The following is a 27781-nucleotide window of genomic DNA, read 5'->3' on the forward strand; positions in this document are numbered from 1 at the left end:
AGATGTTCACCACAAATTTTGTAATCAGATACTATATGATTCTCCCTCATTGTTATAAGCATTATGTCACATTTATTCACATCTAAACAGAGTTGTCACTCATTAAACAAAGTGGAAATTTTGTACAAGTCTTTCTGCAGTTCCTTACAATCGTCTAACCACACTGCCAGCAAACAATATCATAGTGCTGAATAATCTACGTGATAAATGGTTTATGTTGTAATATGTCCAAGCGTCCACCTTCGCCAACTCACCACAAGCGGCTGAAGAGGAGGGGGGAGCTGGACACCCTGGGGCATGCCCTTGAGGAGAGAATACTGCAGTCATTCTGCAAGCACACAGCGGGAAGCCAGGCAGTCGCCCTCACAACACTCAAGGAGGGACACATTGTGAAGGGCCTGTCTGACAATGAGAAGCGTACTGAAAACTGATGGCCACTTGCAGCCATTAGGACAGAATGCCACGAATGTATGCACGAAAGTGTGTGAGTTCTTCTGGCATGGCGGCAGTCATTTTACCTGCCTTACAAAGAAGGAATGTGCCAACAATTCCAGCATCCCATAGGCACATGGATGATCACACACAAAGCACGGGGAATTGGCACAGGGAGGCATGTGAAAGAAGTCAGCATTCTTAAGAAGATGCTTTTCTCGACAGTATGGACATTCCTAATAAATCATGGACACTGGAAGACTGAGACGAAGCCCAAACATGAGTCTGTACAGGCCTCAAGCAGAGAGAGCGGTTACAAAGAAGTGTTGTGTAGCTGTTCTCACAACAACCTCGGAATGCAGGAAAACATCATAACAATGTGAAATCGTGAGAAAGATGCCAATTTACGAGATACACACCAGCCCACACCAGATAGGAAATTTCCACCGCATACGGAGAGATGTGGCTATGAAACAGTGATCTGTCATTGGGCTGCATTGAAAATTCTGTCCGCCAATGACAACACGGAAAGGAAGAATGTTTCGAAGAGGAGCTGAGCTGAGAGATGGAGGAGAAGTGATATGGGGAGTCGTGGAGACACTGCAGAAGCAAGAGGACATGGGCACTTTTCCACCCATCACCAACATCCCTCTTCCGACACCATGATAGCACAGCTTCAGCCATATGACCAATGACAACAGTCAGACAACACGGAGATTGTACCTGGGCTTCACCACAAAGCCGTGATTTCTGAAGAGGGCAGAAGACTCGCGCCGCACAGCCCAAGGCGACACGCCAAACTGACACAGCGCCTGCCACCGACAGCAGTACACGATGAACGATAACGAGTAATGGTGAGACGATTTTTTGATTTGTCGCCTTCTCCTTCCCCTTAATAACTGAGTGATGTCCACACCCAGTCAAAGCAGCCCTGGGATTTATAATTTTGTTTTGGTTTATGTAAACAGCATGAAAATAAATACATTTCTTTCATGTTATGATTGTATAAGCAATCTTTTAAATTCATACATGAACCCCTTAATGACGAACCATTTGTGTTTGATTTCATTTCATTATTGACATAAGAAATTGTTGGCTCCTAATGTGGGGAACTCTCATTAGTCATCTACTCGTCATTTCATGTCGAACAGCAGAGAGAAGAATTTGCACGTCACTACAATGTATACCAAAAACATTAGGTATCCTATTATCTTTTCTTGAGGCACACCCAGTATTCTTTCATTTCTGTGGAACATGTGCTGCCCGGTACAACATACTGGGTACTCAAATATCCCTTGCACCAATCATGTATCTTGTACAATACTTTGTACGATCATATCTCAGTAATAGTTAACAATGTAGTATGGTGTTGAACACATTCTGGTACGCTAGGATGACAGTATCTACCTATTCACATGCATCTATTCTTTGAGAGACATCATGCTTGAATTAAATGGGCTGTGTTTCACATGACTAATCTTTTTCTGAATCCACACCAAATCTTTGAGAGAAGTTTTGTTTTCCTCCTGTAATGTCATAATTTTGGAGCTCAGAATATGCTCAAGGGTACTGCAACATATGGAAGTCAGTGATATTGATCTATAATTTTATGCATCTATTACCCTTTCTGCAGCAGTGACTCACAACCTTTTCAAGTCACATGAGATTATTTGTTGCACACACAATTCTCGATAAACATCAGCTACCAAACAAGAGGCATGAAGTTAATAAAATAAACCTTAATTCTGAGGTAAATATCAAACAGTAGCTAAGAGCTATGTAATAAGACCTGAGAAAGAAAGAGCTTGCAACTGTTCCTTGAACTGCAAGTTGGTAAGCATCTTTCCAATATTACAGAAGCCTAAAGAATACAGTAGTTCACTACTTAAGAAATTAATGTAATTATACAGTCTCCCATTTTACACTAAAAACAATCAAACTGCTGCAATCTAATGTAATGTGATTAAACAGAAGAATAGGTAGAGAAAAAATTAAAAATATCCCGTATAGTTAAATTAATGTCAGAATGAAAGGGAAAAAGTAGATCTACATTTTCTTCTATCAATGCAAAAGTTCTCTACTTATTCTACCAGATAGTGAAACCCCTAAAAATACACTGTACTCACAATAGCAGCTCACAAATATATTGTGCTTACTACAGTAGTATGCTGGAAAAAACATGAAGTGTTCATATTTACAATTAAATGTTCTACTATTTATTTTTTTCAAAAATGAAAGTATGTGCTGTCATTACACTGTGTTATTTAGAAAACTCAAAGTAAAGCAAAGCTTTATTCTCTAAATCTTCTCTTACCACTATCAGGCGGTGGTGGCTGCATCTGAAGAGAACGTGACTGTTGCTGTTGCTGAAATGGTGATGGAGGTGTGGGACACTGCGTGGGGTGTGGTACTGGAGTATCAAGTCGCTTGCCCTGCACTGCAAGTGCCAACTGCTGTGAGAGTGGCTGATTCCGTACCAACAATCTATATGCCATAATCTGCACACGGAGTTGTTGCAATTGGCCAGGAGAAAATGAATGTTGTGGAGCTGGCTTCTGTGCATCAGGCTGGCCACCAAATGACTGAACAAAAGACAGTATGTGCAATTGTTAACAGCCTATAAATGACTGGACATAATCAGATAAAAAATCTATTGGCATTCACTCACAGCAAATTTGCTAAATGAAGTAAATAGTTATGTTTATGCAAATAATATTAATTATTATAACAACTGTAATTATTATTTTTACTGGAGTGAAATTTAAAACTTTCCCAGTGTACAGACTGTTGCATAAAATTTTGGGTGAACTACCAGATGTCTGCAACTTCCTGTCACAATATCTTGGCACAGAGTCTTCTGGCCATCTTCAGGTGAATACTGAACAAATGCTCTGAGCTAGAGCCTACCAGCACATGTGTGGTGTATTTTGTTGGTGTTGCTTATCTACTATATATTGGGAATGTTTCAGTAAAAATAGGTAGACTATTAAAAAGATATAAAGTTAATGTAATTTTTTATTCTCATTCCAAAATCTTGGTACATTTGGGCTCTGTAAAAGACAACTTAGAGTTGTGAAAGACAGGTGTTTACAGGAAATCTTATACAGGGTAAATGACACACATTGTGCAGGATCACACTGTCCAACATCAACAGCATACTCACCTCCTTCGAGCCAATAAGTCCACTACTGCTGAAATTCTATTTCCACTGGTCATTTGATGATATACAACAAAACAAAAATTGTGGCCCATACATCAAACTTCCACCGCTCCATAGCCAATGAACCAGTGGAAATACTACTGTATGAGTTCCTTAGCAAGTGAATCAATTGAGACGGTGCTGTCCGCTTAAATTCTGTGTGGAATCCTATCACAGAAAAAGTCATGCACTGCATATCCAGCATCATTCTGCCATTTTATCGAGCCAAGACAATTGAACTGAAATTGATGCAGCGAGTTCCCATTACAGAGAGCGTGCGGCAAAGCACACAGACTTTCAGCAGAAGCACATGCACCCAAGTACCGCATGTGCAATGTCAAAAGCATGTACCTGCAGGGTCTTAAATACCTGATGTCAGATCATTTGCATCAGTATTCACTTGCAGGTGGCCAGAAGACTCTGCGTTGATACATTGTAGCAGCAAGTTGCAGACATCTCGCAGTTCTCCCAAAATTTTAGGAAACATTTTTGTTACTACTACTATTATTATTATTAGACAGATATATAGAAAAAAGAACAAATATCAACCCAAAATGTTTGACACACAGGAGTTACCTACATAAATGGATTTAAAAATGCTTTTCGGAAAAAGGTTACCTAAATGTAGAGAACAACTTTAAAAATACATTACTCAGACTGTGGAAGAAACTATTCCCCTCAAGACCGCAGAAGAAACTATTCCCCTTAAAAAGAAAGTAAATATGCCTAGTGGGAAGACGATTGTGATCAATTAATCATAAAAAAGACAATGAGCTTGGAACATCTGGAATGTAAACAGAAATGGCAAAAATGTGCAAAATTTTATAGAAGCCAGGAAAAAAGATCAGATTACAACATATAAAAGATCGACTGATGTCAGGAATATTTTAAAGAAATACACACCATGAAGTTTGCAGTTTATATATTAAAAAACATGAAAGACTGCATATAATAACAGTGAGAACTGCAGAATACTTGCAAGTTAATTCACATAGCTACATAGCCACAATCACAAACCACAAAAATACGAATTTAATTTTGATAATAAAATCCAAATTCAAGCAGATTCAAAGTCACCAACAATAGAAGAAATCAGAAAAAATCTTAAAAAAGCTTAAAAATAACAAAAGCATCAGGACAACACAATATAACTGTTGAATTATGGAAACATTCTAGTGACAACATTATTCTTTCTTTAACATTAGTGAAATCTAGACAGCAAACAGCTCCTTACCATCAAATTAAACATTGTTATTAATAAATTCACTATGTAAGAAAGGAAAGAAAACAGATCCTAACAATTATAGAGGAATCTCCCTCTTGCCAGTAATGTATAAGATCTTGTCCATGGCACTTTCGAAGAGAGCTTAAGAAATACTTGATCCACAACTAGGAGAGCATGAAGCAGGATTTAGGAACGGAGATTTTGTGCAAAGCAAATACTAAATCTAAAGAAAATAACACAAATGAGGGAAATCTGAATTTGAAATGTTTGATAACTTTTTTTTAAATTTTTAAAAATCTACAACACAATCAATAGAAATGCACTATGCATCAACACTATAAAGGAATTTGGACACAATAATAAAACAACAGAAATAATTAAAAGAACCTTAACAAACACAACATCAAAAGCAAAATTTACAGGGTACCTGTTAAAATCTTTTGAAACACAGAAATGTTTAAAACAAGGAGATGGTCAGTCACCTCAATTTTTCAATTGTACACTGAAGAAAGTAACAAGACTCTAGAAGAAATCCATCAATAGTTAGGGCACTCAATTTGGAAGAAATCCAAGTAAAATCACCATAAATTATCTAGCTTCTGCAGACGACTTTGTGTAATTACTGACTCACTGGATAGTGCCAAAAAACAAAATGGCAGTACTACAGAAACAAACAGTCAATATAGGACTAGAAATATCATTTGAAAACCACAGTTCATGATAAATATCAGTGGTGCCTCCTAAAATCTTAAAATTAATAACACAATATCTACAATAAACTGTTTTTAGTATCCAGGAGAACAGATAATAAGCAATACAAAAAAAAAGATAGCAATAGAAAAAAGAGTACACAGGGTGGAGAGTGCATTCCTCATGACATAAAACACATATAACAAAAATCTTTGTCTTTGAACAAAAGACTAAAATACTGCCAAAAAGCATGAAGGCCTGAAACTCTCCTAAACTAACTAGAGCTGCGGAACTCAAAAAACTAGAAAAAGTTAAATAAAGAATTATAAGAAAAATACTGGAACCTCAAAGTAATAGTTACACAGAATACAAATTAAGGTCAAAATTTGAAAATGTAACTCGTGTAACGAGGAAAAGAAGAGTACAGTTTTATGGACACACATACCGAAGGGATAATAACAGATAACCAAGCGGATTTTCAACTTACTTAACAGCTACAAATCCACACTGTTCAAGAACACATTTTAAAGAAGCAACAGAAAAGGCAGGATTTCAGAAAAGAAAGAAGTCATCAAATGGAAGGATGTGGACTCCAAAAGAAAAGCAATGAGACTCTCAAAGGATGAAGAAAGTCTGGGAACAAAGAAAATTAAACACAAAGAAGCAGAGCAGAAGTTTATCCAGCGTACCCTCCAAAAAGGTTATTTGAATAAGTATAAATAAGTATTATAATTACAGTTTTCAATGTCATTTTCGGTCTGGAATTTCATAGTTCATGCTTTTATTAGTAAGATTTTAAACCTTTGTGACATATTACATCATCTACTTTCAAGTAATAAAACTGAAATAGAATAAAGATTTATAATTCGACTAACATGGAACGGCATTTACAGATCATCATTTCTACTCACTCAATCTACAACATGCTGAGACAAAGAAAGACAATGTCATCAACAAATTCAGTTGTTCTGTAGAACCCTATAAACCTCTTTATTGTTACCTTCAGTCTGGCAGATTCCACACTAAATCCCATAAATCTCCTCACTGTTACACTCATACATCCTACTCTAAAATCCTTCAACTGAAAACCACTGAGATGATAATTTACAGTAAAAGTCGTAAAAAGTTATGATTATAAAAGGATCTTTGTAAATTTAAGCAGTTTCTGTGAAGGAGTCTTCAAACAGATCTTAGAAATTTCTTATCTAGAAATGGTTTTTATTGGGTTGCTCCTTGGGCCTTTCTTGCAGAGCTTCTTGGGTTCATCTACAATCCATTCGCCTGGCTGCATTTCCAGCCAGTCTCCACTTCATTTTCAGTAGTCATAATTATGTGTTCCACTCCAGCCTATTCCCCGGTCCATTTGTTTGTTGCCCTGCCTCTCATTATAATTCTGAACATGTATCTCAATTACTCACTGAGCAACCCAGGGTTTCTGAATGTTTTTCACAGTAAAAGTCTGTGTTTAACTGCAATAAGCAAACACTGATAACACACACTGATTGCAAACTTTATTTTTAAAATAAATAGTAAAACATTCACTATTACGATATTTCATTCACTGTTGAAGTCTTTCTGTGCTAAGGGAATGCTATCAGCAAAACAAAAGTGATTTAGTTTTGTTCAATTAATGTAGATTGCTCTTCTTTTTCCATGTTTAAGGATCTGAACATGTCTTCTACGGCTGCTGAGATTAATTTTCGTGATATGTAATCTCCTTACCTGACTTCTTTTCCATTTCTGAATTTCCCACTATAATAACAAAGGCTAACGAAAGCTGTAGAACGGATGTATATCTTGGAATGTAGGCTTTTTTGAAAAATTTCTATGATGATATCATTTTGGGTTATCAGCTGAGTCGTTTCACAATGTTTCCTACTGGTCATCTTCGAGGAAAGTGTCGATTTCACGTCCAGCTTGTTCCTTTATAGCCACTGGACTGCACATTCCTCTGTCAAGTGCCAAACAGATGGGGCAAACACATGCCTCAAGAAGAGATGTCACTACTGGTGGTATCATCCCCCCCCCCCTCCCCCGGCAGGATGGAGAGGGGTTTGGTATGGGTGTCTTCAAGTGCTGGTGCTGCATGTCTATTTCACTCACTGTCTTCGCCTCTTTCATGTCAGAGTGTTCCTGGTGTATTTTTGCTGATACCACATCCCACGCAGAGCTAAGCTGGAAGCTGCTGTCCCAGTTGAGAAGTTCATCATGTGCTCTTATTTCCACTGCACCTTTGATGACAGAATGCTAGAAGCCATTATAATGACAAAGCACCTTTGACTGTTCCAAAACAAACATGTTTCTTTCACTGATGTTGTGTTCTGCTACTGCAGACTTGTCTGTCTAGCTGATGTAAACACTCCTCAAATAGACACTGTACAATGCATCACTGTGCCTTGCCTATGTACTGCTTGCCACACTTGTAACTGATGCCAGGTGCCCATAGCCCTAGTTGGTGTTTGACTAACCCAAGTATATTCTTGATTTTAACCACTGACCAGAAAACTGTTTTTATTATGTGCTACTCCATTACCATGGCATCGTGGTTGTGGAAGGCCCTGCATATAGAAGGAACGAGAGGAGGTTAGTGTTTTCTTCTGAATTGTTTTCTTTCTTCTTCTCCTTCCTCAGCTGGAAAGCTCACTTTGTACATATCTCTGAGTAGCCATTCTTGTGAAATATTTCATGCAGATAGTGCAACTCACTAGGCAGATTTTCCCTGTCGATATGGCTCGGGCTCTGTGTACCAGGATGGTGAGCACAGGTTTATGTTGCACTGGATAGTAGCAACTATTGGAGTTTAGCTACAGGTCTCTGTACATCTTGTTCCTGCAGACTGAATATCTTTGTGTATGATCAGGGTTCTTTTTTATCAGAATGTCGAGGAACAGTTGGCATCGGTTTTCTCCTACCTCCACGATGACCCTGATAATGCGTATGCTGTTAATGTGGCAGAGGAATTCTTGTAGGTTTTCTTCACCATGTGTACATGCTACAAATGTGTCACGCAAAAACCTGTAGACTGCCTTTGGTTGAGCCATGCGGAAGTATTCCGTATACACGTTAGTGATGCCTGGCACTAGATGGGGATCCCATGATGACTCCATTTATCTGTTTGCAGCACTTTCTGCCACGATGAAAGTAGGTGTTGGTGAGTGCATCTCAAAACAGTTTCGCCATGTCACTGTCAAAGTGATTCTCCAATAATACAGCAGAATCTTTAGTGGTACCCTTGTGAAGAGAGACAGGACACTGAAGTTCACCCTCATCCAGATAACTTTCTTGATGCAATTTCACAAACTTTGTCAAGTTTGTGGCGCTGTGTGGACAAAGGGCCACAAGAGGTTTTAGTAGCTGTGCCAGGTACTGACTATGCCATACATTGGCAAATTTACCATGCTCACTATCAGGCATAGTAGAATTCTGTATCAAGGAGACCATAAAGCTATGATGGTACTGGTGCTTACAGGTAAAGCATTCTGACCATTTCCTTGTTCGGTCCCACATTGTTGTGGAGTGTGATGATGTTCTGTCACAGCTGGTGTAGGATCCTTCTTCACTTTCTCACATGCTGAATCCTGTAGTAGTATCTGAATCATCTTCCAATAATCATCTGACTGTAATAGCACTGTCACATTGCCTTTGTCAGCTGCTATGATGACTGTGTTATTGTCCTCACGGAAGACACATATAGCAGTGCATTCAGCCGGCGAGATGTTATTCTTCAGAATTTTGGCTTTGTCAAGGACCACGCAAGTCTCCCTTCTCAATTCTTTAGTGGTATCAGAGGGGAGCACACAGCTGGCTTGCTCAATGCTGCTGACCATCTCATGTTTAGGTAGCACAGAAGCTGTCACATAGTCCAGTTCCTTTCTGGTCAAATTCATGATAGTCTTCGAATCACTAGTGTTGACATTCTGTAGGCAAGCCCCCAGAAGGTGGTGGAACTTGTTGCATTGTTTCACAATAGGTTTCTGCTGCAGAGTTCACTGGTTGTGAAGGTGTTTCCAATCACCTACTTCCTTGTGCATGACACGAGACTGAATGAAAGACGCAGGTGGCACATGAGGAGAGTTTGTGCAATTTTGTCCAGTTCTAGCCTGGTGACACAGATGTGTTCCTGCATTAGGGCTGAAATAGCATGCTGTGGAATGTATTCTGGCCTTGTCATGTTGATTTGATGTCATATGAAAGTGAAGTGCAGCATCACCACCTTATTCCCATACCCTGTAAGAGAGCCAGTTGGCTGGACAGACTAACCTTCTTGCATTGTAGCTTTTGCAGAATCTTTAATCTGAACTGGATTTCCTCGCCATGGAGGTGTGCTATATGGGAATGCAAATTTTCTTGGCAAATTTTGTTAATGAACTCTTCTCGAGTTATCAGCCAAGTCATGGCATTTGATGGGCACAAAGTATCAATGAGTATCCTACTCATCACCTTCAGGCAAAGTGTCAGGCTCATGTCCAGTTCTTTCCTTTATAGCATTTGGACCACATAATCCTCCACCTGGGACCCAATGAGTGCACCAATCACATGCCTTCAGAAAAGATTGTGCAGCCTGGAAGGAGGGAGAGAGGAGGGGAGGAGGAGGGTGTCCAGATTGGTGGGCAGTCTGAGCTGCCTGTCTGTTCCACCCACTGCCTCAGCTGCTGCTTTTGCATCAGTGTGTTCCTGACATAAATGCAGAAGGACATGCTAAAAAGTAATGCCTCTGAAATTTTTACGTGAAAATTCTTACAGATTTTTAAATAAAACCACCATTAGCAATATTCTAAATCTTTATTCTTCATGTCTACATAATTATTTCTCAACATAATCACCCTGATGATGAATCCATTTCTCCCAAAGAGGGTCCAATTTGTAGATACTGTCACTGTAGACTGTCTGTCTTTGTGATGGAGCCACAGCCTCACCTCTGCTTGCACCGCTTCATCAATATCAGAGTGATCTCCTGGAAGATGTTCTTTGAGTTTTAGAAACAGATGAAAATCAGATTGGGCCAAGTCGGGACTGTTTGGAGGATGATAAATGACAGTGAACCCGAGGCATCAGATTTTTGCAAATATCGCAGCAATCGTGCATGATCATGCCTTGCCATGCTGAAGGAAAGGGTGCTCCATGTGTGGAGGAAATCTTTGAATTCAAAACTTGATTAAAGTATGCTGTTTGTCACGCACCGACATAGTTACATTACACACTGCCATGTTACATGCCACAATTCGGAGCCCTCTAGTAGCAAAAGGCTGCAAATATGTATGCATGAAGGATAAAGATGTAAAATGTTAATAATATTTGTTTTATTTAAAAAGCTTTAAGAGTTTTCACATAAATAATTAAGAGGTGCTACTTTTCAGCACATCCTTGTATTATTCTCCAATACACCCGCACCAGCTGAACCAATGTTTTTGTTTTGAAGGGCTGACAGTACAAATTTTGTTGAAATCAAGTCAAAAGCTTTTTTGAAATCTATGAATCACATCCAAAATAGTAATACATACTCATTGCTCTGTTCCATAACTTCATTCACAACTTGCTAATGAACCATTGTTTTCTATCAATTTTTTAAGCCAGCTTGTTACTTTTCTTGACTAAATCCATTTTTCCTATGGATTGGGTGTTATTTAATAACCATCTTGCACATTATAGAAAGCAGGCTGATAAGTTTATAGTTTGAGGTTCATCACTCTCCTTTTTTGTACAGCAGAACAATCACAGCCATGTTCCAGTTTTGTGGAACTGTCTTCTTTCACAAACATTCTGTAAATAATTTCGTAGTTTCTTCCGTATTACATTTTCTCCGTCCTTAATCACTTCCAGGCACCTTTGCCAAGCATCCTGACTGATGGAATGTGATGAAATATCCAGAGTAAGTTTTTGTTTCATTTTCATTGTACTCTGTTTTCAGTTGCATTTCTTATTGAATTTTCGCTGTACTTTCTGATATCCTACTGAACAAACTTCCAAACATATTTGCTTAATTCAACATTTTCTACCACATTTCTGTAATCATTTACTTCAAACTCTTGCCTTTTCTTTAATACTTGCTTTGTTCCGTTCTCTTTTCTTTTGCTCACTTCATATCTGCAATGTATTCTGCATTTTACATTATTAAATTTATTAAATAGCTGCCTCTTTCATCAATGTGTTTTTTTTATTTTTTTTTCTAATATGCTGGACTTGTTTCTTAACTTAATATTGTTACCTCCTCATTCTCAAATAGAGCCCCATTAGGCCTTTTCCAAGCCCATTTTTTCTTTTGGAAGTGTGTGTTATGGAAAACGTGTTGTTCTTGGTACAATCTACTAGTCTGTATCCTCTGTTATCTCTAGTCACACACACAAAGTTTCCCCACTTATGAAATGTCCTCTAGTTTTTTTTTCCTACTTTTGCATTAAAATCCCCCACAATTATCTTCTATTGGAATTGGTGCATTTATCAGTTCTACTTTCTTTACATTATTTGAGCATGCTGATGCATTGATATAAATCAATGCGCACTGACAGCTAATGTCTTTAATTCCTTTGTGTCTTGAACTACCTGCTGTTGGAAAATTTTTCTATTAGACAACATAAATATGAGCAAGTGACACAAAGGTTGCACTGATATCAGTGAAGTTTCGTTTTTGTTATTTTGGTAAATTTTTGAATAATTTCATACTTGTTTAGTTATGTAGTCTTGTGTATACAGCTCCTTAAATTAGTAGTGTTGTGTGCATTAATCAAATTTTCTAAACTGAAATACCATGCCATCACAAAATTCTTTATTTTTTGTCTAGTGGTGCCCCACAGTTTGTAAATATTTAAAGAAAGCCTTATTTATGAACCAGCAAGAACTGCTGATAAAATAAACCTTTATTCACTAACAGTCTTCATTGAAATGATCATCAATGCATGGATATGTGGTGAACATGCTCATGAAAATGTCAGAACTCAGTTTCATCATAGTCACAAAAAATTATTTACAGCAGCCTATCATGATATCACTCTTATTGTGGTTTCAATAGAAATAAAATTATAGAACTCCATTCAGTGCCACAGAAAAGAAACACAGAGTACAAAGTAACGTAATGGAAAGTTTTGATACTAACAAAATAGTACTACTACGTTCTCTACTCATTGTTGCACAGATTCTTCGATGATCAACTGCACCTCATGTGTCTTCTCTGTTACAGTACAAATTGCCCGATTATAGTTTCAATCATAACTGGTAGCAAATAAAAGTTTATTTAATCAGTAGTTCTTTGTGGTCAGTAAATACAACTTTCTTCAAATAAAATTCTTTGTTTTGAAACTTCTACCATTAACCGACATTCATCCAAATTAGTGAAGGGCACACTATGGTACTTAGCAACTGACAGTGTACTAATCAGCTGAACCATAAATATATCAGGTGGAAGAGTGTGGCAGACAGTAAGGGATGCATTAACTTTGTGAAAGCTTTGCAACACGTGGCTGCCACATTTGTTGAACACTGTTGGAAAGAAGTTGACTGCACAACGATCCTACTGCTGCTAACGTACATTTTGCATAGGACCATGAAGATATGATACGAGAAATTAGGATTCTTATAGACAGTCATTTTTCCCTGGCTCTATCTGCAGGTGGAGAAGGAAAGAAAATGACTAGTAGTGGTACAGGATACCCTCCGCTCCGTCACACACCGTACGTTGGCTTGTGGAGTATGTATGTAGATGTAGACGGAAGCAAACATAAAAATGAATTCCTCAGCAATGTCTGGATCAACAGATTTTGCGTGCTAAATTGATAACATGAATGTCAGATGGATCTAGAGCTTCATGCTAGAAATGACATGGCAGTCAAAGTAGTAGGTGGAAGTTGGTGGCCACATACCATGTACCAAAAGACATCAAGTTGATTAATTTATTGAAAAAGTTATGGGCAGTGTTTTCTGGGATTCAAACAGTACTATTATAGCAATTTCCATCACTTCTATGTAGAGCAATTGTTGATAAACTTCTACTGTGTCCCTTTCATTTTCTAAGGTATGCAAAAATTTGTTCCCAATATGCTTATTTCAGTTTTTATCACATTACTGTATTTTCACAGCCTGTCTTGATTCTGTATTAAATTTGATTTCTTTTTCTTTTTGAAGCCAATGCCCTTTTGTTATAACTACCACAGTGTATAAATATTGCTAAGTGCTTAGGTAAAAGAGCAAATTATAGATTTCATTGTGAGTCACATAGGTCTAATACAAAATTTCATTATTGACTGCATGACACACTAAGCATACTGGGCATCAGTTTAGCTACCAACATTGACGAGGCTACGTCTCCATTTATGGCTCTGATATCAAAAAATTAGATCACAACGTACACAACAAGCAAAACAGACAGATGATACAGGTGACCTCTTTCCTTATCTTCAACACAACAAGGTAAATTGATATACACTTACCGTCATATGAAAAAAATGGAAAATCTACAGATGAAGAAGACATGCAAAAGATCTAATAGGTTTACAGAGTTTGCATCTCATCATGATATAATATGTCTGGGTTTCAAATTTTAATGCCTGACTTCTTCATAGCACAGTGCCTTTTTGGTGAGTCTTGAGAATAATACTCTCACATTATTTCAATTACCATTGCAGCCAATAACAGTGTTTATTTTTTAGTTTTTTGACTTAGCTGCAGAGCACAACATACAAACACACAACAATTGTTACCAGAATGAACAAAGTAAGTTCAGCAAAAAACGTACCTGTGGAACCATGGTATGCTGTTGGAATGTCTGAGTACCCTGCTGCATTGCAGAAGGGCCATTCATATGCATAATTCCAGGTGGAGGTCCTTGACTGTAGCCTGTTGGACTATGGGAGTGGTGCTGTGGAGGGCCCATTGGCGAAGGGGCTTGAGGAGGAGCCATACCTGATGGAGATGGCATAGGGGAAGGAGATTGCTGGGGAGGACCCATAGGTGAAGGTGTCTGAGGTGGGGGCATTGGAGATGGCTGAGGAGAAGGACTTGCCATGCCTCCACTGTCTACATCCAGCTTCCAATACACGTTGCTATAAAATAAAGAATTAACATCAATTACACAACTGTAATGGACTATCAAACAGGGAAAAGAACTCACTCTCACTCTCACTCTCTCTCTCTCTCTCTCTCTCTCTCTCTCTCTCTCTCTCTCTCACACACACACACACACACAAGCATCTAGCCACTGAGAAGTGTGGTGCTTTTTCCACCTACCATCATCTGTAGTGTGGCAACATGGAAATGCAACTGCTTGTCTATGTTTGACAATGGTATTTTGGTGACAGTTCCAAAATCAGACGTTTTGAAATTAGCATATTTACCTTGGTCTGAACTCAGCTGTATCACATATGGCTATGTGCAGTTCTTATTTTTAAAGGGTTTTAATTTTTACCACGTGTAGTCTTTATATAAGTATACTACTTCAGTTCAATTCACTTATTCTTGGCAGATATGATGCATCATGCTACCTGTAGTAGTCATGCCAAAATCTTTCATTAACAAGAGAATGTTTGATAAGCATAAAAAATAAAAGCACTGTGGTTTTAACACAAAGCTTTTGTGTGATTTTTGCAGAATTTGTAGTGAATCAAAATTTTCTTTAACTCAGAAAGCAAAGAGCAAACTTTTAACTCACGCAGCTTACAAGGGGGATGATGGCATGGGTAGGTTTGGGGGGTGGCGGTAGCGCTGCAAAGGACAATCTAATATAGCGCTATTTACCACCATACAGTATAGACTTGAAAGTCTCTTCGGGTTTGCTGCCGGATCCTAAAATCAACTTGACTCGATATTTTGGCGATCCAACTGTTCGCCACCTTCAGGAAAATGCTGCTTCTGCTGATGAGTCCCGCTGAGAACTGACGACAGGTTGCAAATCGACGTCCTATATAGGCCACCGTTCAGTACACGGCGCATGCGCCGCCCATCCCAGTTTCTGCCTTCCAAAACAGGGACAGTTGGATCGCCGAAATATTGAGTCAAGTTGATTTTAGGATCCGGCAGCAAACCCGAAGAGACTTTCAAGACTTATTATGCCGGGAAAGCCTACGTAATCACACCATACAGTATAGTTCTCACATCAAATCCTCTAAATAATTTGTAATGTATTTACAACAAATACTCTGAAATTTTAAAATGAAACTGAATTTAATATATATAGATAATGACATTGAGAACTTTGCAACTTCTACACTATCCTGGAGTAGGAGGAAGAATGTGACTGTTCATGATTTTTATGTTTTGTATCACCACAACCACTACATCATTTTGGAGATGTGGTCCACCTATGCAACTAAATATGACAACAACAATGACGGTGACGATGATGATAATAAGGCACATCATTTGAATCGGGTGCTCTTGCAATTGCCATGTTTGCAGTTAAAATTATTGGACATAAGGTCTGCCTGTTATGCAAAACAGTTTTTTCATATGATGGACCAATGATGGCACAGAGGTGCTGAAACATATTTGGGTTGTATGCAAAAACAGTGTTTTGTGTAACAGATGGAGATTATATCCAATAATAATAATAATAATAACAACAACAACAACAATAATAATCCTGCTGTAATGATTCTGAGAAGAAATTATGATAGTACTAACAGGAGTAGAGGAAATATAAGTTATCTTCCTCGCCCTCTATCCTTCAGTAGATATCAGTCTCAGAAAAGACACTGAGTCTTCCATGCCTAGGCAATTTCCTATAACTTAATAGTACTCATTTGGACTCAGGCCAGGATCAGTTTTTTATATCATATTCTTAAATTCACTGACAGAAGAAGAAGAAGAAGAAGAAGAAGAAGAAGAAGAAACCAACACCAAGAAGGAGTTGTGCAACGTAAGTTAGTAGGTGTCTTTTTACACCTGAAAGATGATGCCTATTCAAATTTTGCATCAGCCACGTAAGAGTGGTGCTAGTACCACCACTATGAGGATGCAAATCAGATTTGCTTCAAACACAAGCTGTAATAGTCACAACTGTTTGTTACCTTTAAGATTGGATGTGGTGAGTTTATGTTAGTCTAGCATGCCTTTAAGGTGACAAAAACGCCTTTATCAACTCTTCATGGAATTTGAACAAGGTCATGTAATAGGGCTACTAGGAACTAGATGTTCTTGCTTTGATCCTGCAGAAAGACGGCAGGAATGTAGCCACTGTACACGATTGCTGGCAGCAGTGGTCACAAGAATGTAAAGTCACAAGACGACTGTGTTCTAGACAGCTATGTGGCATTACTGAGAGGGAAGACCATTGTATTTGGCGTTCGCTCTGATGGATCGCACTGCATCTGCAGCAGCAATCTGAGCAGTAGTTGACACCACAACAGCACAATGAATTCTTACAAATTGGTTTCTTCAAGGACAGCTCCAAGCCATATGCCCTGTAGTGTGCATTCCACTGACCCCAAACCACCACCATTTGTGACTTCAGTAGCATCAAGCAAGAGCTCATTGGAAAGTAGGATCAGGTCTTTGTGTTTTCTGATGAAAGCTGGTTCGCCCACAGTGCCAGTGATGGCTGTGTGTTGGTTAAGATGAGGCCAGTTGTGGGCCTGCAACCAACCTACCTAAGTTCTAGACTCACTGGACCTACACCTGGAGTTATGGTCTGGGATGTGATTTCGTATAACAGCAGGAGCACTTTCAGGGTTATCCCACACACCATGACTGCAAATTTGTTCAGCAATCTGCCGATTCGACTTGGTGTGCTGCCATTCATGAACAGCATTAAAGGGGTGTTTTCCAACAGAGTAACACTCGACCACATACCGCTGTTGTAATCCAACATGTTGCCTTGGCCTGCTCGATCACCAGGCCTGTCTCAATTGAGCACATATGAGACATCATTGGATGACAACTCTAGCGTCACCCACTAATATCATTAAACTATCCCTGTATTGACCAATCACGTGCAACAGGAATGGAACCCCATCTAGCACCTGTGCAATAAAATGCACACACATTGCATGCGACATTCTAGCTGCTACACCAGGTATTACTGTACCAGCATTTCACATTTTCAATGGCATGTTCCATGCTTACATTAACCTGTGATCTGCAATGTTAATCACTTAAATATGTTATCTAGACAAATGTGTACTCAAAATTTCATTACTCTACATTAATTATTTTTTGGTGTTGCGATTTTTTTCCATCAGTGTGTTATGTAGCTCAGTACTGGTTTTTCTGAGCATGTCTGTATTATGAACACTGTAACAGACACACATTACTACACTGAATTTTATTTTATTTTATTTATTTATTTATTTTTTGTATGGGGTTTTAGGGTGCAAAACATCTAAGGTCGCACCCAGTATAGAACCATAGTATGCTGGGTCTGCGAGGGTAAAAAACTGTTGCGAGGTCCAATACAAAAAGGAAGGAAAAAAAAAAAATCTAAAACATCAAGACGTTATGGAAGAGTATCTACAAGACTCTGACAAGACACTGGAGTCACCAGATAGAAATCAAATCTCTTTTGTCATATTACTGCTTTTTAAAAACTTAAAACGCGAGCCACAGCTCACACATCCGCTAAAATGTCTGGCAAAGCAGGTGGCAGCCTGACCCTGAGACATAAGTAGCTACAATACGGGCAGAGGATCAGAAAACGTCTGACTGTCAATTGCCGGCTACAGAAAGGACAACTGGATGCAGGGTCGCCACTCAACAAGTTGCAGTGACTAAAGCAGCAGTGCCCTATTCACAACCGAGCTAACATTACTTCCTCAGGGCAAGACAGCCGGGAGGAAATCGACCAGGCTGTTGGGAGAGTTCTCCGAGTTTATTCCCATGAAGGGAGCACTAATGGTCATACCAAAGTGATGTGATACGCCGAGAGAGAAAAGTACAAATATCTTGTGAGGGAACAGAGTAAGAGACGGGCCAACTGAGATGGACTGCGGCCTTGGCTGCAGCATCAGCAGGTTCATTCCCAGGCACACCAACATGGCCAGGAACCCATATGAACATCACTTGGGCTCCCCCATCCAGGAACAAATGGAGGCAGGCCTGGATCCGTCGAATGATGAGGTGGACTGGATCGGGATCATCTGAACTCTGAAGGGCACTGAGGGAGTCAGAGCAGATCACACAGCGAGTGAGCTGGTGCCTCCGGACGTAGTGAACAGCCTGATACAGGGCAAAAAGCTCTGCTGTAAAAATTGTGCACTGGTTGAGAAGCCAGTATTGAAACTTATCAGCCCTGACAACAAAAGCACAGCCAACACCGTGGGTGGACTTGGAACCATCAGTGTACAAAAATATGCTATCCGCAAGTTGTGAGCGAAGTTCGAGAAATTTGCAGCAATAGGTCAGCTTGGGGATCGAATCCTTCGGGAACGAGCTGAGGTCAAAACAAACACAAACCTGTGTCTGAAGCCAAGGTGGTGAAGGGCTCTCCCCCATTCGGAAAGTGTCAGGAAGTGTGAACTGCAGCTGCTGAAGCAGGTGACGAAAGCGGACACCGGGAGGCCACAAAGAAGAAACGTACATCTCGTACTGGGGGTGAAGGATATCATCAAAAAAAGGGTCAAAGGTTGGGTGGCCTGGCATGGAAGAAAGCCAACACGCATACCTACTAAGTTCGGTGTCGTGCCAGTATGACAGTGGTAATTCACCGGCTTCTGCATAGAGACTCTCAAAGGGGCTAGTACGGAAGGCACCAGTGGTAAGACGGATCCCCAAATGGTGTATTGTATTTAGACGGTGTAAGAAAGATGGCGGTGCAGAGGAGTAGACAATGCATCCGTAATCCAACTTGGAGCAGACAAGAGATCGATACAGGCGAAGGAGGACAGTCCGGTCAGCTCCCCAAGAGGTACCACTCAATACACGAAGGACATTTAGGTACCGGGTGCAGCGTGCAGCCAGGTAGGACATGTGGGGAGACCAACTGAGTTTCCTATTGAACGTAAGCCCTAAGAACCCACGAACGGGAGAGCATTTTTGCCCAGTCACAAGGACGGTGGAAGAAACACTTTGTACCATCATAAGTTGACGCTAACGGATTTGGTAGCAGAAAAGCGGAAACCATTTGTGACACTCCATGAATAGAGACAGTCCAGACAATGCTGAAGACAGCATTGCAGGAGACACATCCGCTGGGAGCTGTAATAAATAGCAAAGTCGTCAACAAAAACAGAGCCGGAAATGCCAGCTGGAAGGCAGTCCATAATTGGGTTGATGGCTATGGCGAAGAGGATGACACTCAGCACGGAACCCTGAGGAACCCCATTCTCCTGTGAAAAGGTGTGGGATCAGGGGGAACCCAATTGTACCCAGAAAACCCGGTCTGTTAAAAATTCTCGGATGAAAGTGGGAAGACGACCACGAAGGCCGTATGTGTACATAGTACAAGGAATGCCTGTCTGCCAACAGGTATCATAAGCTTTCTCCAAATCAAAGAAAATGGCCACTGTTTGTCACTTCTGCAGAAAATTATTCACGATGAACTTCGACAGGGTGACAAGATGATCAACCGCTGAGCGGTGCTTTCGGAACCCACACTGAACATTAGTGAGAAGATGGTGTGACTCCAGCCACCACACTAATCGACCATCGATCATGTGTCCCATTACCTTACAAAAGCTGCTGATAAGGGATATTTCTCGATTCAAAGAGAGAAAAGAGATTGCACGAGCCGCCTCCACCTGTTAGCAAGGAAGGAAGGCCGGATGGTAGTGGGTGGAGCTTGAAACCTCTGCAAAGTACCAACCCAAAGCATCGGAAAGATCGACAAGGTCGACTACAACGTTTCCTGCCACAGTCAGACCAGGAATCGGGGAGTGGGCGGTAGTCCCGGAAAGCCAGCACAGGCCACCCCAAACGAGAGAGGATGGAGTAAATCTGTTGAGTGAGATGGTGAAGGAAACCCAGCATGCTTTCTTACTTCACTTAATACTGCGACGGCACTGCGCACATAGCTGCTTGTAGCGGATGCAGTTCGTTAATGTAGGATGATGGTGAAAGACAGAAAGCGCACGTCGACAGACACGAATCGCATTGCCACTCTCCACAGTCCACCGTTGGAAAGAGCACACCACTCGAGATGTCGAGTGAGCTGGGCAGAGCAGACCGAGAGGTCTGAGTGGGAATAAGTGTGCATGGAATCGGAGAGAGACGTGGCTACGGCGGTGTTCAGGTATACAAGATTAAGAAGATCCGCCAAAAGAAAACCTCTCGGGCAGGCGACAAGCGAGTCCCAAAGAGGATGATGGGCACTGGTGTCACTGAGAAGCAGAAAGGGTGGAGGAAGCTGAGCAACAAACTGCATCAGGTCCACTCTAGTGACAGCAGAAGATGAATGGATATAAATGGTGCAGAGGGAAAAGGAAAATTCAGGAAGGAAAACACGGGCAGCAACTGCTTGCTTGTGGGTGTGCAAGAGGATAGGACAATGACAAACATCATCTCGTAGAAGCAGTATGACCCCACCATGAGCAGGAATCCCTGCCGTAAGGGGAAGGATCATCCGTAGCGAAGTAAAATTGGAAAGAGCAAAATGGTCTTGAGGACGTAGCTTGGTTTCTTGGAGACAGACTACAAGCGGACATTGCGATCAAAGGAGCAGCTGGAGGTCTGCCCTGTTAGATCGAAGGCCATGGATATTCGATTGTACAAGGGCCATAAAATTTAGGAACACCAGAGAATGAAGAAGAAACACTCACCTCGACGGCTGCTTAGGGCGACCCATCGAGGGGGGATGGCCACTGGAATCCATAGGTGGAGAACCAGCGTCCATCAGCTCAGCAGGATCAACAGAGCTTCCCCGGTGTCAGTCAGTTGAAAAGGACTGACGAGTCGAAGAGGGCCATCAACTCGGAGAGGGGGAAGACTGTTTGCCTTTGGATGATTGTTCTGGCTTTTGGCAGGAGAGCCAGACAGCTGCGAACTCGAGGTATGCAAGAAATCTTCCCGGGAATAATACTTTTTGAATTAACGGTTCTCTGGCTGCGTTGCGACCGTCTTCGCCGGTGAGGGCGAAGAACGGGTAGCAGAATCTACAGCCCGGGAAGTGTCAGCATGAAGGCGAGGCAACTTTGCCACCATTGAACTGAACTGTAAGTCACAAGTTTGCGTAACTATGTTTTGCGTGGGATGGGTAGAGGCTAAGACGGTGCTGTAGCTTCCAGATGAAGGGACAGTCGGTTTACGGCTCGCCAAGTTTCCGGGCAACAGGAAAAGGTACCTTCTCCTTCACTCTTACCTCCTGAACAGCCCGCTTGTCTTGATAGATGGGACAAGAACGAGAAGCAGCAGCATGTTCTCCATGACAATTAACGCAGTGGGGGGAAGGAGGTGGACAGACGCCCTCGTGTGCATCCCTGCTACAAGTGACACATTTGGCTGCATTTTTACATGACGTGCTGGTATGATTGAACTGGTGGCACTTATAATACTGCAATGGATTGGGAATATAAGGGCACACAGAGATGACTTCATAGCCTGCCTTTATCTTGGTAGGAAGCGTTAACCGATCTAAAGTCAGGGACAATGTGCGAGTGGGCACCAAATTGGCAGCTTCCTTCTTCATAACTCAATTAACAGCAGTAACGCCATGATCAAATAGATAATTAGTTATTTCGTCCTCTGTCGAACCATCCAACAGCCAGGTGTAGATAACAACGTTGGACGAGTTAAGTGTCCTGTGAGCCTCCACTTTTATAGGATATTCGTGGAGGATTTGGGCCTTGAGTAGTTTCTAGGCCGGGAGAGCACTATCAATTTCCAAAAGCAAGGTACCACTGCGGAGATGAGAGCATGACTTCACAGGGCCGGCGATGCCGTCCACGCCTTTCTGTATAACAAAGGGGTTAATAGAAGCAAAAGTGTGGTTTTTGTCTATACGTGAGACTACTAGATATCAAGGCACAACAGGCAGAGACATTGAGGCAGGAGCCTCATTCCACTTTCTTTTATGGGAAAATTCAGAGAAAAAGAAGAAAAGTCAGTCATTGGGAAGAAGTCCCCCCACGATTTCCAGCGTCTCTGATGGCGCACTCCTTCAAGCCAGGGGGCCTGCAAAGGGGAGCCCCCCCGCCTTACATGATTGTCCTCACCTTGCGTCACAACTCCCGAATGACAGACAGAGGGAGCATTTAGCACAGGAGGAAGGTAACAGCTCAGGCAATCACCGCTCCCCGGGCCTGGCCTGTATCAGGGGTACGTGCGGGCCCTAAATGCCAACCCGGGGCTATGAATTATCTGTAACCCAGTCTCCTGCTATGCGTCAAACGTGTGGGTGGCCATCAGGCACACATAGGGAGAAGAAGAAAAGATAAGAAGGAAAGGGGGAAAGAAAGAATGGGAGAGCACAACAAGGAAAGAGTAAAACAAGGAAAGAGGACAACAAGGAAAGAGCACAACAAGGAAAGAGCACAACAAGGAAAGAGTAAAACAAGGAAAGAACTAAACGGGGAAAGAGCTAAACAGGGAAAGAGCAAAACAGGGAAAGAGCTAAACAGGGAAAGAGCTAAACAGGGAAAGAGATAAACAGGGAAAGAGCTAAACAGGGAAAGAGCTAAACAGGGAAAGAGATAAACAGGGAAAGAGCAACACGTGGAAAAAGTGGTACAGGGAAGGGACAGTACAGGGAAAGAGCAGTGCAGGGAAGGAACAGTGCGGGGAAGGAACAGTGCGGGGAAGGAACAGTGCGGGGAAGGAACAGTGCGGGGAAGGAACAGTGCAGGGAAGGAGCAGTACAAGAGAGAATATTCCTACAAGCAAACCAACGCAAATGAGCTTCAAGAGCCCATGGAGACACGAGATATCTCCCCAAAAGAGGGGAAAAGGACAGGAAAAGAGGAGACAAGCAGCACAGAAAGAGAAGCAGTGCTGCGAGGGCTAGGGCCCCGTGGTTGTCAAGAATGTACTCACCAAAGAGCGGTGAGCCCCCTGGGGGGACTGAATTTTAAAGAACAACAATAATTACAAACTATGTTAGTCTATTTACAGATGCAGTTTTTGTATTATTCTCCATTATTTTTGTAGGTTTTTGAGGATCTATAGCACTTGATGGATTACCATGTTCATTGTTTTTATTTAGCACTTCACTTGTTTCACTTTCATCCTCATTCACACATTTTCTATGACAAGTCTCCTCATATTCTGTATGTAACATGCCAGAGACACTGTTCAGAATGTTATTAGTTTCCGTCCAGTTTGAAGAATCTAGTAGAGGAGTAGTCATATCATTACATAGAAATACATTTTATCACTCCAGTCACGTATGTCACATTTTTGGGCTCTAATTTTGGATATCCCTTTCTGTCCACAGTGGTATATTCTTCTCCAACTCAGTTTCATATCCTCTAAACATGTGGGATATGGGTGGTTTCCCATAATATGGCTTCCAATTCACTGGGTGTGTTTGAGAAAGACCACTTAATAGCTTTCTGATATTGTGAAATAACCAATACATTCTTTGATTCTTTATGATTTTCCATATACCATTCTGCTTCTTCAACAGTCACAAAAACTGTTGTAGAGTGTCTATGGTATTGCACCAATATCACAGGCCACCTAAAGTAGATGACATCTATTTTAATGTTTATCATTAACTGGAAGCACATATTTCTTGGGGGTGTTATCAAGTTTGTGCACTGCTTGGTTAGCAGCATTATCAATGGACTTACCTTATGCAAAGCAAAACTGGCTTGGGTTAATGTCATGAAACTTCCTGTGCACTGGAAGACAGCTACAGAAGAGATGTTCCTGCACTGAGTAGACAAATTGTTCTGCCATGTTTTAAGACCTGTACGGCCCTTGGAATTTTTTTCATAATTACTATTCTGATATTATTCATAATTCCTGAAACTTGCCCAGATCTTTTTGAGTCAGTTAAAACTTTTGTTAAATATAGTACAATTTGTAGTGTTTGATATTACAGCTCTTCCAAGTGGATACCATCTAGACCACAGACCTTTCCCTTGTTGCACTTGGTCACTGCCAGTGAAATTTTCTTTGCATATACAGAAAATAATGAAATATGCTACGTAATTTTGCTCTAATTTTGTCCTGGGTTCTGTGCATCTGGCACATTTACTGATCGTTGTGACGGGGGAGTTTGTCAGATGTTTTTGTACCTGTCTCCATTACTGAGCCATTCTGCAGTATCTAACTGCAATATGGAGAAGAACAAAAGCACCATGAGGGTCTTCACATGCTCAGTCAGGAGTTTGTATGATACTCTCCATAGGTTAGATACTACTCCCACCAAATCCTTTTTGTATTAAATACAGTAGATTTATACTTACTTTACAGTCTTTGCACTGCTGAAAACATTTCTTGATCTCTATTGGTTAGTGAGAATTGATAGAACATGCTGGCTGTGCATGTTTTTACACTCTGGGGTCCATGGAATAATAGTGTCATTTTTTGATGAATATCGTCTCCATTGTGTTTTACGGATTAAGTCAATAATTAAGGACATTTTTTTCTCCAATGGTTGCCTATATGATGAAAAGTGGAAAATCTTACAGAATTTGCTTAGCTTTTCTCAATCTGTTCTACTGAAATCTAATCTGTAATCATTCTCAATGCCAATGTTATTTTTAGTCAATAATCTAAGTTCTATGTAAATGCAACAAAAATCACTTAAAGTAAGGCCAACAAACATGAGCCATTTGCTATGGCCATATTGTTTGCTACCAGATATATACATCACTGACTGCTTCTGATCTGCTGTGAAACATGTGAAGTCTTCCTCCCTTATTTAGGACACCCAAGTCCTGTTCTTGTTGTATTTCTTGTGTAACATGGCCTGTCTTCTGTCCTCTGGAAGTTCCATAGAATCATTCCTGCAGTAATGTCCACAACTACTGGTAAGCATTTCATCTGAGAATATTGGACAATATTACAAAGTAGGTTTGCATACAGTTCTACCACGCGTGAATATTGTGCATACAGTGACGCAATCACCCACTTTTCTGCTTGCCAGATGTCCTAATTAATGGATGGAGCACAGCTGACATATCTTCATTATTTTCCACTTTTTGTTACTCATAGCTAAAGCAGCCATGGTGCTTGAGTGGTGAATAATGATGCTAAATTTAGTGGAAAACATTCAAATACACTATTTCAAAGTTAGGGCTCTTGAAGGCCCATCAAATCCACACAGAACCAATAAAGTGCTGTAGAACTATGGGTTCCAGGTGCAATGTAGCACTTTCGAATGGACTGGGAGTAGTCAAAGTGTATTCTTCTGCGAGTCCTTGTGAACTCTTTGTATACTTTGTCTACCATGGAGACTACCAGACCTGTTAATTACCGCTTTTGATGAGTCTTAGATATGTTGTAAAGGGACCTATCCTGAGTAGCTGACTAGTAGATTTTCACGCAATGGGTCCTAGTTTCCAAGAAACTTGGTGTTCAAGTTTTATATGTAGTCCTATACTGGCAACATCAGTCAAGTTTTGACCAAGCTAGTGTAGTGCAGTAGCTAAGGTTCATGACTACCACACTGGCAGTATAGATTTTCCATCCCTGTGATGCTTACTTTTACAGGCAGGTTAAAATTTTCATGGAAAAAATTCAAAATGCGACAGACTAGTAGAGAAATTGCTTTGAAGGAAGATTCCATTAAAATGCATACTTTAATTTAGCACCAGTTTAGTCCACCTGATTTTCGAGGAATGATCAAGTATGCATGGTTCATACTCAGGTCGACTGAAGGTGGGAAGAGAAGTTCTCTAGGCAGAACACTGCTGAGAAAATTTAGAGAATCAGCATTAGAAGCTGACTGCAAAACAATTCTACTGCCACCAATGTACATTTCATGTAAGGATCATAAGGATACGATAAAAGATATCAGGGCTCATAAAGAGGCATACAGACAGTCATTTTTCCCTTCCTCTTTCTGCAGTTGGAACAGGAAAGGAAATGACTGGTAGTGGTACAAGGTACCCTCCACCACACATCATATGGAGGCTTGTGAAGTATATAAATCTAGATGCAGATGTAAAGGACAGAACAATCCTTTTGAATTCAAACAAACTGTCCTTTCCGGTTTCACTCTGAAAAATCCGTATGCCTGCAAGGCAGTATCTTCCATTATATATGTGTGTCTCCACCAGAACACATGGATCTAGACAACATCCACTAGGTGGCACTCCTAATATTTGCAAGCACTGCTGTAGCTGCTTCAGCGCTAGGCACAGGCCATGGCCCACGCGCTCACCTATTGGCACTCACCGCCATCCTATAAAGCTAGCAGCACAGGGCCCCAGACGTCAGTCATGTTCTGAGTGCCCTCTCGTACCATTCCTTGTACACAGCACTGCTTGGTTCCAGATACTGGTACATCTTCATTCTTGATTTGGTTTACATTACAGATTTGTCAGTCTGGCATGTTGTCTTGTTGTTCGTCCATTGCTTTTGTTGTCTTTCGTGGATTTTGGCAACTCACCACCGATGCCCTGTGCCAGTTAGCCACAGGTCATGCCCAATTATGTTTACAGTATTTGGCAATGAGAAAAAAGGTTAATAGTGCCTCATGGATGTGGTACTCGTGCAACTCGTGGAACAGCAACAGCAACAGCAACTCCTGCAGAAGCAACTGCAACAGCAAGAGCAGGTGCAGCAGCAAACCAACTTGTTACATAAGGAAATTCAGAACACTTGCAGGTGCACAGTTCACAACCCATTCAAGCTGTTGTTGCTTACCAGGCAGAGTCCTGCCCATCCATGTTTCCGCCATTTTATGACACCAAAGAATATTGGAACACACATTTGCAGCACTTTCTCACTTTACAGGTGGGCATTTGATAATGCTCTCCACTTGTCACACTTTCTTTCGTGGGCTTCCCCGGAGACATTTTTCTTACTATGGTTGCACTCACATTCGAGGAGATGTGTTTGTTGCTGTCAAACTACACTGAAGCACCAAAGAAACTGGTAGAGGCATGTGCATTCAAATACAGTGTATGTAAACAGCCAGAATATAGCACTGCAGTTGGCAATGCTTATGTAAGACAACACGTGTTGCACAGTTGCTAGATTGGTTACTGCTGCTACAATGGCAGGTTATCAAGATTTGAGTGAGTTTGAACTTGGTGTTATAATCCGCGCACGAGTGATGGGACACAGCATCTCCGAGGTATTGATGAAGTGGTGATCTTCCAGTATGAGCATTTCAAGAGTGTACCGCGAATATCAGGAATTGGGCAAAACATCAAATCCCCGACACTGCTGCGGCCAGAAAAGGATCTTGCAAGAACGGGACCAATGAA

General features: G+C 40.9%; 1 protein-coding gene across 3 annotated transcripts in view; it reads right to left on the bottom strand.

Moving 5' to 3' along the window:
* The window catches only part of LOC126248573 (ATP-dependent helicase brm), a 456856-nt gene that overhangs the window by 287777 nt on the left and 141298 nt on the right, over positions 1-27781 (bottom strand). For all 3 annotated transcript variants that reach the window (XM_049949677.1, XM_049949678.1, XM_049949676.1), the window contains 2 exons: positions 14272-14578; positions 2747-3014 (listed from right to left, as the gene is read on the bottom strand). In XM_049949677.1, the coding sequence (XP_049805634.1) occupies positions 2747-3014; positions 14272-14578 (575 nt within the window). The remainder of the gene's footprint in view (positions 1-2746; positions 3015-14271; positions 14579-27781) is intronic.

This window comes from Schistocerca nitens, chromosome 3 (genome assembly GCF_023898315.1).
Source record: "Schistocerca nitens isolate TAMUIC-IGC-003100 chromosome 3, iqSchNite1.1, whole genome shotgun sequence".
NCBI lineage: Eukaryota > Metazoa > Arthropoda > Insecta > Orthoptera > Acrididae > Schistocerca > Schistocerca nitens.